The sequence below is a fragment of the Sinohyriopsis cumingii genome, chromosome 11 (genome assembly GCF_028554795.1).
Source record: "Sinohyriopsis cumingii isolate HCF-2022 chromosome 11, ASM2855479v2, whole genome shotgun sequence".
Lineage (NCBI taxonomy): Eukaryota > Metazoa > Mollusca > Bivalvia > Unionida > Unionidae > Sinohyriopsis > Sinohyriopsis cumingii.
Genome location: NC_142971.1, coordinates 15,065,057 through 15,077,830, shown reverse-complemented (window position 1 = coordinate 15,077,830; position 12,774 = coordinate 15,065,057). Strand labels below are relative to the sequence as shown.

The window sequence follows — 12,774 nt, the reverse complement described above, 5'->3', positions numbered from 1 at the left end:
GAACTTGTTTCTTCAGAGATAGCTTTCGTTCACAGACAAATGGATGAAAATATAAAACTGTACCTGTCACACTGACACAAAAGGCAACTTGCATTTCTGCTGTGATAACACAACTGCTTTTCCCACAATCCAGCTACAGAAACACTTTGACCCTCTAGCATAACAATAAAAACTGCCTCACTTTTGAATTTTAAATATTGACACCTTTGATTTACATTGATAGTGTGACTGAAGTATGGTAAATACAAGCGAGGTAAAAAAATGTTCGCACATCAATTCATATTCTTAAACAATGCCTTCATTATGAAGCAAAAGTTTAGTTTTCATAGACTGAGTAGTCACTGTAGATATGGTCCACTGCCCACTTGAGGCAGGGAAAAACCATTGTTTGGTTAGGAAATGACTGGCTGCTGACTGTAGAAACTGATTAACAATTATACCCATGATATTTACATAGGAAATTTGCTGGGGTGGGGGAGAATTAGAATGTCCATTATGACCAGGTGACTGCTGTTTAAACATAACTGTTAGGACATGTTTGATTGTACAGCTGATCTACTGATCTATTTTTGTAATTTCATATGAATAACATGAAAATATTACATTAGATCCTCAATTGGTGGGATTTGAAATGTGCATTGGTGGGATTTTTAACATGCACTTGGTGGGATTTTAAACATGTATAATTTGGTGAGATTTTAAACACTTGCATTTGATGGGATTTTAAATATGTGCATTTGGTGGGATTTTTTTAATATGTGAGTTTGGTGGGATTTTAATGTGCATTTGGTTGGATTTGAAACACATCTATTTTGTGGGATTTTAAAAACATGTTCGGTGGGATTTTAAGCACATGCTTTCAATCCAATTAACTGTGGTTTCATTTATTTGATACATAACTTTTGTCATGGAAACTTACTACAAATCACAGTATCTTGTCATGGAAAATGACTACAAATCACAGTATCTTGTCATGGAAAATTACTAAAAATCACACTATCTTGTCATGGGAAATTACTAAAACTCACACTATCTTGTCATAGAAAATTACTACAAATCGCACTATCTTGTCATAATTAAATTTAACTGAAGCTTCAACTATGACATTTTAATGACATACATTTTAAGAAAAAAGCAGGGAACAAAATATAAGTTTTAGGTTGTATTGCTTTTTGTAACTCAGACAAAATGAAATATGGTGACTCAGTTTTAGCACAAAAGGATTATTAAACTGACCGTAAATGGAAATAGCTGCCAAATGTAAGCAATGTTCAAATAAATTTATGACTGTTAGTTTGATGTCATTAGTATAACAATGTCAGTTCATATAAGAATATCTGCTATAATCTGATATATATATATATATATATATATATATATATATATATATATATATATATATATATATATATATATACCAACATAACATCCTGCTACTTTTGTACTGGTAGTCCTCTCTTCTCTCTCTCTCTTTCTCTCTCTCTCTTTCTCTCTCTCTCTCTCTCTCTCTCTCTCTCTATATATATATATATATATATATATATATATATATATATATATATATATATATATATATATATATATATATATATATATATATATATATATATATATATATATATATATATATATATTATACACACATAATGATATTTTGTAATGTACCTACTGTATTCAAGACTTGATCTTCTCATTAGTGCTACTAGTCACAAACCGGAAGAGTTTATGGGATCACCTTTTATACATCATCCATCCATCAGTACAAGTTTGTTATCACTGATTATTTTAACCACTCGAAGGATAGCCATGAAACTGAATACACACATTCATCCTAGGGTCTTTTTGTCTTAATTGAAAATGGTGAAACTCAGACACCCAACATGGCCACCACATTAGTCATTATTTTGGTAATACTGTTATTCCTGCATGGATGATCATAGAATATAAAATGTTTTGTGGTTTATAGTTAGTCCCAAATGAAAAGGGTGCTGATCTGAGAACTACCATGGCAGCATCTTGAAAAACATTATATTGCCACTCCTCCCTGAATGGAAAGTTAGGTTGATGGGGCTTTAATCAAAAGGACATATAATGCTGTCTAGTTTATCTTAAATGGAAATGATGCTGATCTGATGTCATCATGTAATTAGCCTTAAAAGCTTGTTCTTCTGTGTGGTGCAAAGACATTAGATTGGTTTATTGTCAATCCTAATCTGTGTCAGCAGACATGTCATGTTTTAACCTTTCCTTCCTTTTGGACGTTTTCATGGTCTTTGTCTCACACATCAGCCTGCTACAGTACTTGCTAACCATACTTAATCTGTTCCAGCAATTGTCAGGAATTTAGCACCTAAAATATATTTAATTGTTCGGTTTGAGTATTGGTTTTATGGGGTATTTTTAGGGGTAAAAATTCAAATCATTCAGAATTGAAGGGGTTTCAATTTGCTGGTGCAAAAATTGTTTATATTAAAGAAGGTTAAATTCAGAACTAAAAAATAGTCTTGAGGGAATTGTGGTAACATTTTTTTGTATGTATGTCTATATATATATATATATATATATATATATATATATATATATATATATATATATATATATATATATATATATATATATATATATATATATATATATATATATATATATATATATATATATATATATATATATATATATATTAGAATTATGTTTTTAAAACTTTTATGATGCTGAATGAAAAATAATCAATAATGCAAAGCTTTTATTCAAGTTTTTTTTTTTGTAGGATGTCTTATGGAGAGTTTTCCAAAATTTTCACACTCCTTGAGGTGTGCCATCTATCTCCAGAATGTTGGCAGCGAGAACCTAAAATCCAACACCGGAAAAAGTGGACAGCTGTTGGGGCACACAGACAGTGGCACAAGGGATACAACTCTGGGGGAGCACTAGATACAGGTACCAGTGGCTTTATCTTGAAACAAATTATGGTAAAACACAGTTTTTCATGAATATGGTGCAAAATTAGTTAGGAACTGTTCGAAATAATGTTATTCATAGCAAAGACATTAACTTGTGTAGATTCTGTCAATCATTTGTTAACCCTGGCCGAGTCATACCAAAGACTATAAAAATGGTACTAACAGCTGCCTCGCTAGGCACTCAGCATTAAGAGTTTAGAGTGAGGACTGGTCGGCCTGGTGTCAGGATAATGTGACTGGGTGGGACATCATGCTACATTGCCACACTGCAGACATCATAGCAATATGACTGAAAAATAGTTAAATCTACATTGAAAATCCAAATCACACACACACCCCTACACAAACCATCATTTGTTTACAAATCTCTAATGTTTCAGACATGCTGAATCAGTAAAATGTGACAAATGTGATTGACTGAAATGTCATGATTTGGTAGGAGAAGAAATCTATATTATCTGATGTTTATTTTATTATTCTTTACCGAAAGAAGTTGAGAGCCTTCCAGATTTTATTTTCTAACAAAGAAGTTTTTCCTTTGAAGTCTTCATTGCATCTTAAAACTAAAACAAAAATAACTTTATACATAATATCCATGAGTTCACAGGTGATTCAATATACACCTGTATTGGTCAAAAGCTTCTTCTTGAATAAATATATATAAAAGTATAAGCAAGACATTAGTAGCCTGCAACCCAAGCTAAAATTGCATGCTATTTTTAAGGTTGCAGCAAGCTTGAATTTGAAACCACAGCAAGCTTGACGAGCTTGTCATGTAAGCTTGCTCGAGCCCGTCATGTAAGCTTGCGGCAAGCTTGTGCAAGCTTACTAATTACAAGCTTGCAATCAAAGCTGACCTAGCTAGCTGCATCAGAAGAACTGATATGGCGTCGATTAAACTATTCTATACATGGTCACATGCCTCCATTTTTCTAGCCCTTGATGTGCAAAAAAGTATGTGATATTAAATATTAAAATGAAAATGTTAATATATGGTGAACATTAATTAGCATGAGATCTTACTGTCACAATGAAAAAAAAGAATGAAGTCATCACATCATTTAATATTTAATCAGATAAAAATATAAGAGCATATTAATCTATGTGAGGTAACTCTATACTTTTGTTCTGTATGGCCTTAGAAATGTTCTACTAATTTACTTCCATGAAGAAATTCGTTTGGGGGAGGCTGGTGTCAAATGGTTAGGTTCCCTCTCTCATCTGTCAAAATGATAAACTATTAGGTGAAAACAAGAATGTTTGCCATTTGAATTACTCTGAACAACCTCTTCTAAACAAAATCCTCAGAATAAAATTCTGCATCCTCCTCTGCTTCTGATGTGATTCAGGTATCATCCAGTGAAATGGATTACAGCAACATGTACTATGTAACCAATAATTAAAAAAAACCGAGTATTTACCTCTTTGGCAGAAGCATCTCATTTTTAGTTCTAAAATCACTTACCAAGTCCAAAAAATATCAGTAAATGTTATTTCAAGATCATCCTTTAATGAGCTCCTAAATTTTACTTTTAACATCCATTTTGAAAGGTACATGTGAAACGAATGGCACTTCAGAGCTTTAAACAAAAACAAAAATAAATCCGATGAAACTGATTAGGTACCTTATGAAATTTTGAAATAAAATAGCTGCCATGTTCTTTGAGAATGAAAAGAATTAAATGTAACAACCTTTGAACAATTGTTGAATCTGATATGTGAGAGGACTAAGACTAACGGAAATAAGATTCACAAGCATGCGTTTAATTTTATAATCTCATAACGCTAATGTCAATAACTGACAGCACTGCATTGATTACTGCAGTTTGGCAAGCGCAGCAATAAATAATAATGGTCTTCAGAGTTGTCATCTCAATCATTGGATGAAGCAACATTACAAAGTAATTTTTTGATGTATTTAAATTATACAAGTGAAACAGAATGCTACCGCCAATCTACAGTCCCGAAAACTGGCAAAATACAAGACACTCTTGAGTTTACTCACCAACATGATAACTCCATGACTTCAAATTATCTCTCGGATTATAGGATCAGTTACTGCACAAATATTGCTTCTGCAGACAGTGAAATTTACAGAATTAATGTGCTAAATTGTGACGGTTCATCTTTGCAAATATATTTTTAACGTGACGCTACAATTGTTTTTTGTGTTCTTGCGACTCATATATGTTGTGTGTATATTTAAAGTTTGTAAACCAATCTGCTGACCATAAATAGGGGAAGTAACCGCCTTTAATGACTTGATACCGAGTTAAGTCTCTGTCGCAGAAAACCACATTTCATCTTCCATGGTTTGATTTGATTTCTTTTTAAAAAATCAAAATTCACAAAGCTCAATTCTTTTTAGAATGTTGGCAGAATGAGATGCATATATCTCTCTCTCTCTCTCTCTCTCTCAGAAAAACAAAATATTGTATATATGTTAAAAATTTTATTTAGTAAATAAATTACTGACAATTTTTTTTTCCTTCTGGCAGCAGATTGTAGTTGAAACAAATGTATGACAATTCTTTGAAAAACTCAATGCCAGAAGTTAATATTACAAGAGTTACTCGGACTGTTTTTATTGTGCAGTTGGTAAATAACATTTACAAGTACTTGACATAAATTATCTTGCTTTATTAACAAGTTAGTCTGTAAATACCTTTGCAATCAGCAGTTACTACATATTTTACAGGATTTTGCTAAATGGAATTCTTTATTCAGTATTCCATATTTGTTCTACGTTAAAGTTTATCCACTGTGCTGCTGCTTGATGAATGACTGCAGACGCACTCCTTCATTCTTTGCAATTGTAAATAAATTCACAAAATATGAAAAATGTGCATTTGTAGATGAAACCACATTGGTTCATGCATGTTTGATTCACATTTATACTGGGAAATTGTCTGATCATTTTGTAGCCATACCTCTTGAAAACATTGTTGGTCTGGGTTTATTTATTAATTTTTTAAAAGATAAGAGCTGTATCATACTAAGACCTAATACTGTGGAAAGTGATGGAATTAGTTCTATAGTAAACATTGTATGGGATAACTTTGAAAATATACTGGTTATGTGTATTTGTAAGGACAAACTTTTGTATAGTTTAAAACTGTTTTACCTGTAGATTGAAATATTTGTATTTTTAGGAACATAAACAGATTAAAGACAAATAATAGTTATTTTATGATTATAATCCATGTCACTCACTGACAAAATAGCCAATTCAGTGTACAATCACTTAAAAAATTTCTTTATATGCAAAAAGCTCAATTGTTTATCTAACCTGGCTGATATTTTAAACAAGATATATCATTCAGTTGGAAAAAAGATATTTGTAGAAATAAATTACATTTTATATTAAACAAGGACAAGAAATCAGTTTAATTTTAAATATATATTAATAATGTTCCTTTTTAAATTCAGACAGAAATGTTGGAATAATACATTTTATGTATGTAGCAGCTAAGTACAACTGTTTAGCATTTCTGCAAGAATTGAAAATGTATATACATATAATTAACTAAAGTGCATTACTAGATGCTATGAATCAAAAACATAATAACGTTTAAATTTGACTTGTTTCTTACTGCACATGACATATAGTCAAAATGTATATTCAACATTTCAACAGGTACTGCATGATCTCATGCAGGAGTTATAGCTAGCTGCCAGTTTTCAACTTTCATGACTGATTAAATTATACAGCAAACTTGCATGCAGGCTTATGTAGAATTTTAGATTTTACAATCTTGCAGACATAATGAGAAAAATTTCTTTTGCAAGCTTGAATTATAGATTTTCCAAGCTTGCCTACTTGGAAAATTTCATTCTGCAAGCTTGAATTTTAGATTTTGCAAGCTTGCAGACTTGGAAAAATTTCTTTTGCAAGCTTGAACATCAGATTTTGCAAGCTTGCTACAAGCTTGCAAGCTTGCAGACTTGGAGAAATTCCTTTTGCAAGTTTGCGCAAGCTTGAACTTTAGATTTTGCGAGTTTGCTGCAAGCATGCAAGCTTGCAGACTTGGAGAAATTCCTTTTACAAGCTTGTGTGAGTTCCTTGACTAGCTTGTGCAACTTCAACTAGCTTGTCACAAGCTTGCAGCAAGCTTGTGGTAAACATGCATTTTGATTTGGGTACAATCATGTCTTTAGGAAAGCAGCATTGTGTTTGAAATAATTATTGATGAGCAGATTCATTATTGTTATATATTTGTACTATTTTATGCCATGTTTTTATTACATTTTATACTAAACTTTTTATTGAATACGTGGATTGTGGAGTTGAAACATCTTCACTGTGCATTTACAATTATTTGAATCTCGGTTTTCCAGTTTTATTGCTTAAATATACATGATGAGACATATGATTCTCAATTTATTTTAAAATCCAAGTTTATTCTTCATACCTATATTACTATTTTTAAAATCCAAGTTTATTCTTCATACCTATATTACTATTTTTTTTTTAGATTGAAATATATAAGGTATACAGAAGGTGTACATCAGTGATGTGATTGCAGTGACATTTTGAATTGATAATTTTTATATTTCTACAGGAAATTAATTTCACATTAAACTATTTTATTATTCCAGGTCTTTTAGCCATAAACAATCAATTCTACATGGAGTTACAGCAACATTCGTGTGTTCTTATTTCTATCATGCAGAGATACTACATGCTAAGGGAGAGAATTCCAATCACCTGCAGCATCTGTGTATACAAGGTGGGGCCCATGTTTCTTTAAAAATTTTCTGATCTTTGTATCATACCGGTTTCATTATGTCTTAAGTTATAGGATACAGTTATTTATTAACTTTTGTTTTTTTTAAATGGCTATATAGATACAGTTTGGTACTGTAAATCAGTGAGCAAAGCATTTTTGCTAAGATGTAAAATTAATTTGCATGATTGATAAATAAGTGGGATTTTTAATGATGTAATAAATTGTTATGTCATGCACACAAGTTGTATAAACAAAATATTAATACTTAGGCAGATTTGGAAATTTCATCAATATGAAATGATTGAAGTTTATGGTATTTTTTGAGCCCATATCAGTGGAAATGGAGACGTAGCATTGAGTACATATCAGTGGAAATGAAGACGTAGCATTGATCCCTTATCAGTGGAAACAAAGACATGGCATTGAGCCCATAACAGTGGAAATAAAGACATAGCATTGATCCCATATCAGTGGAAATAAAGACATGGCATTGAGCCCATAACAGTGGAAATGAAGACTTAGCATTGAGCCCATATCAGCAGAAATGAAGACGTAGCATTGAGTACATGTCAGTGGAAACAAAGACATAGCACTGAGTACATATCAGTGGAAATGAAGATGTAGCATTGATCCCATATCCATGGAAACAGAAACATAGCATTGATTACATATCAGTAGACACAAAGACATAGCAATGAGTACATATCAGTGGAAATGAAGACATAGCATTGAACACATATCAGCGGAAATGAAGACGTAGCATTGAGTACATATCAGTGGAAATGAAGATGTAGCATTGATCCCATATCCATGGAAACAGAAACATAGCATTGATTACATATCAGCAGACACAAAGACATAGCACTGAGTACATATCAGTGGAAATGAAGACGTAGCATCGATCCCATATCCATGGAAATGGAAACATAGCATTGATTACATATCAGTAGACACAAAGACATAGCACTGAGTACATATCAGTGGAAATGAAGACGTAGCATTGATCCCATATCCATGGAAACAGAAACAGCATTGATTACATATCAGTAGACACAAAGACATAGCATTGAGTACATATGAGTGAAAATGAAGACGTAGCATTGAGTACATATCAGTGGAAATGAAGACATAGCATCAATCCCATATCCATGGAAACAGAAACAGCATTGATTACATATCAGTAGACACAAAGACATAGCACTGAGTACATATCAGTGAAAATGAAGACGTAGTATTGAGTACATATCAGTGAGAATGAAGACGTGGCATTGAGTACAATTAGTGGAAACAAAGACATAGCATTGAACCCATGTCTGTGGAAAGAAAGGCAAAGCATTGAGCCCATATGAATGGAAAGGGATACGTAATGTTCAATTTCTGCCAGGGACAACATCAACTATGATGTTAAAGTATGATTGGAGCATTCACCTATTGATATGGCATATTTACATTGATACAATAGATATGATTAAAGCATTGAATTATTAACATTGCATATTTACATTGATACAATAGATATGAATAAAGCATTGAACTATTAACATTGCATATTTACATTGATACAATAGATATGATTAAAGCATTGAACTATTAACATTGCATATTTGCATTGATACAATAGATATGATTAAAGCATTGAACCATTACCATTGCATATTTACATTGATACAATAGATATGAATAAAGCATTGAATTATTAACATTGCATATTTACATTGATACAATAGATATGATTAAAGCATTGAATTATTACCATTGCATATTTACATTGATACAATAGATATGAATAAAGCATTGAACTATTAACATTGCATATTTACATTGACACAATAGATATGATAGCATTTTTATCATTGTGCAAAGAATAATTTGCAAAAATATGAAAAATTTCCTGACCTAGTTTGTGACTGTATTTCTGATTACCCAGCCTAATGTCTTTTTATGTTAAAGGCACCAAGGGAAACACAGCCAAAACTGCCTCAAACTCATTTTACGCAGTCCAACTTTGTAGCGATGGTTGATATGAAAGCAGATAGAGAGAATGTGGGTTTCCTCATTCTACCACCAGGAAGCTACGTTGTTATTCCAGTAACTGCTATGTGTGGTGTGGAGGGACGATTTTTGCTGCGGATATACTCAGACCAGATTAGTAATGTGAGGTAAAACACATTGTTTTGCACCTTTGTGGTTCCAGGTTAGATTCCTGGTTTTGGATTATGCATGGATATGTGGCCTTCTCAAAGTTGACAGTTTCCTCCATGTTCTCTAGTTTTTATTCTATATCACTAATTTGATTGAGGCAGAGAGTATTACCCTAGTCTGTTTGCTGCCTTTGTATTTAGGCCTGTTTTGGGGCACTTTCTTTGGGCATTCCTGTTACTTAAACACATTTGTCAAGTCTATACTTTAACAATGATCACTCAACACCAGCATCCATGTCATCACTTCAAAGACCATCACTCAACACCAGCATCTATGTCATTACTTCAAAGACCATCACTCAACACCAGCATCTATGTCATTACTTCAAAGACCATCACTCAACACTAGCATCCATGTCATCACTTAAAGACCATCACTCAACACCAGCACCCAAGTCATCACTTAAAGACCATCACTCAACACCAGCACCCAAGTCATCACTTAAAGACCATCACTCAACACCAGCATCCATGTCATCACTTAAAGACCATCACTCAACACCAGCACCCAAGTCATCACTTAAAGACCATCACTCAACACCAGCATCCATGTCATCACTTAAAGACCATCACTCAACACCAGCATCCATGTCATCACTTCAAATACCATCACTGAACACCAGCATCCATGTCATCACTTAAAGACCATCACTCAACACCAGCACCCATGTCATCACTTAAAATACCATCACTCAACACCAGCATCCATGTCATCACTTAAAGACCATCACTCAACACCAGCATCCATGTCATCACTTAAAGACCATCACTCAACACCAGCACCCAAGTCATCACTTAAAGACCATCACTCAACACCAGCATCCATGTCATCACTTAAAGACCATCACTCAACACCAGCACCCAAGTCATAACTTAAAGACCATCACTCAACACCAGCATCCATGTCATCACTTAAAGACCATCACTCAACACCAGCATCCATGTCATCACTTCAAATACCATCACTGAACACCAGCATCCATGTCATCACTTAAAGACCATCACTCAACACCAGCACCCATGTCATCACTTCAAATACCATCGCTCAACACCAGCATCCATGTCATCCCTTCAAAGGCCATCACTCAACACTAGCATCCCTGTCATCACTTAAAGACCATCACTCAACACCAGCACCCAAGTCATCACTTAAAGACCATCACTCAACACCAGCATCCATGTCATCACTTCAAATACCATCACTCAACACCAGCATCCAGGTCATCACTTCAACGACCATCACTCAACACCAGCATCCATGTCATCACTTAAAGACCATCACTCAACACCAGCACCCATGTCAACACTTCAAATACCATGACTCAACACCAACATCCATGTCATCCCTTCAAAGGCCATCACTCAACACCAGCATCTATGTCATTACTTCAAAGACCATCACTCAACACTAGCATCCCTGTCATCACTTAAAGACCATCACTCAACACCAGCACCCAAGTCATCACTTAAAGACCATCACTCAACACCAGCATCCATGTCATCACTTCAAATACCATCACTCAACACCAGCATCCAGGTCATCACTTCAAAGACCATCACTCAACACCAGCATCCATGTCATCACTTAAAGACCATCACTCAACACCAGCATCCATGTCATCACTTAAAGACCATCACTCAACACCAGCATCCATGTCATCACTTAAAGACCATCACTCAACACCAGCATCCATGTCATCACTTCAAAGACCATCACTCAACACCAGCACCCATGTCATCCCTTCAAAGACCATCACTCAACACCAGCATCCATGTTATCCCTTCAAAGACCATCACTCAACACCAGCATCCATGTCATCACTTCGAAGACCATCACTCAACACCAGCATCCATGTCATCCCTTCAAAGACCATCACTCAACACCAGCACCCATGTCATCACTTCAAATACCATCACTCAACACCAGCATCCATGTCATCCCTTCAAAGACCATCACTCAACACCAGCATCCATGTCATCCCTTCAAAGACCATCACTCAACACCAGCATCCATGTCATCACTTAAAGACCATCACTCAACACCAACATCCATGTCACCCCTTCAAAGACCATCACTCAACACCAGCATCCATGTCATCCCTTCAAAGACCATCACTCAACACCAGCATCCATGTCATCCCTTCAAAGACCATCACTCAACACCAGCATCCAGGTCATCACTTCAAAGACCATCACTCAACACCAGCATCCATGTCATCACTTAAAGACCATCACTCAACACCAGCATCCATGTCATCACTTAAAGACCATCACTCAACACCAGCACCCATGACATCACTTCAAATACCATCACTCAACACCAGCATCCGTGACATCTCTTCAAAGACCATCACTCAACACCAGCATCCATGTCATCCCTTCAAAGACCATCACTCAACACCAGCATCCATGTCATCCCTTCAAAGACCATCACTCAACACCAGCATTCATGTCATCATTTCAAATACCATCGCTCAACACCAGCATCCATGACATCTCTTCAAAGACCATCACTCAACACCAGCATCCATGTCATCACTTCAAAGACCATCACTCAACACCAGCATCCATGTCATCCCTTCAAAGACCATCACTCAACACCAGCATCCATGTCATCACTTCAAAGACCATCACTCAACACCAGCATCCATGTCATCCCTTCAAAGACCATCACTCAACACCAGCATCCATGTCATCACTTCAAATACCATCACTCAACACCAGCATCCATGTCATCACTTAAAGACCATCACTCAACACCAGCACCCATGTCATCACTTCAAATACCATCACTCAACACCAGCATCCATGACATCTCTTCAAAGACCATCACTCAACACCAGCATCCATGTCATCACTTAAAGACCATCACTCAACACCAGC

At 34.8% G+C, this 12,774-nt stretch overlaps 1 protein-coding gene across 6 annotated transcripts in view; it reads left to right on the top strand.

The window, feature by feature from the left end:
- The window catches only part of LOC149787644 (calpain-9-like), a 100,240-nt gene that overhangs the window by 50,099 nt on the left and 37,367 nt on the right, over positions 1 to 12,774 (top strand). For all 6 annotated transcript variants that reach the window (XM_089973825.1, XM_089973826.1, XM_089973829.1 and 3 more), the window contains exons 11-13: positions 2,768 to 2,937; positions 7,560 to 7,690; positions 9,641 to 9,849. In XM_089973825.1, coding sequence (XP_089829951.1) covers positions 2,768 to 2,937; positions 7,560 to 7,690; positions 9,641 to 9,849 — 510 coding nt within the window. The remainder of the gene's footprint in view (positions 1 to 2,767; positions 2,938 to 7,559; positions 7,691 to 9,640; positions 9,850 to 12,774) is intronic.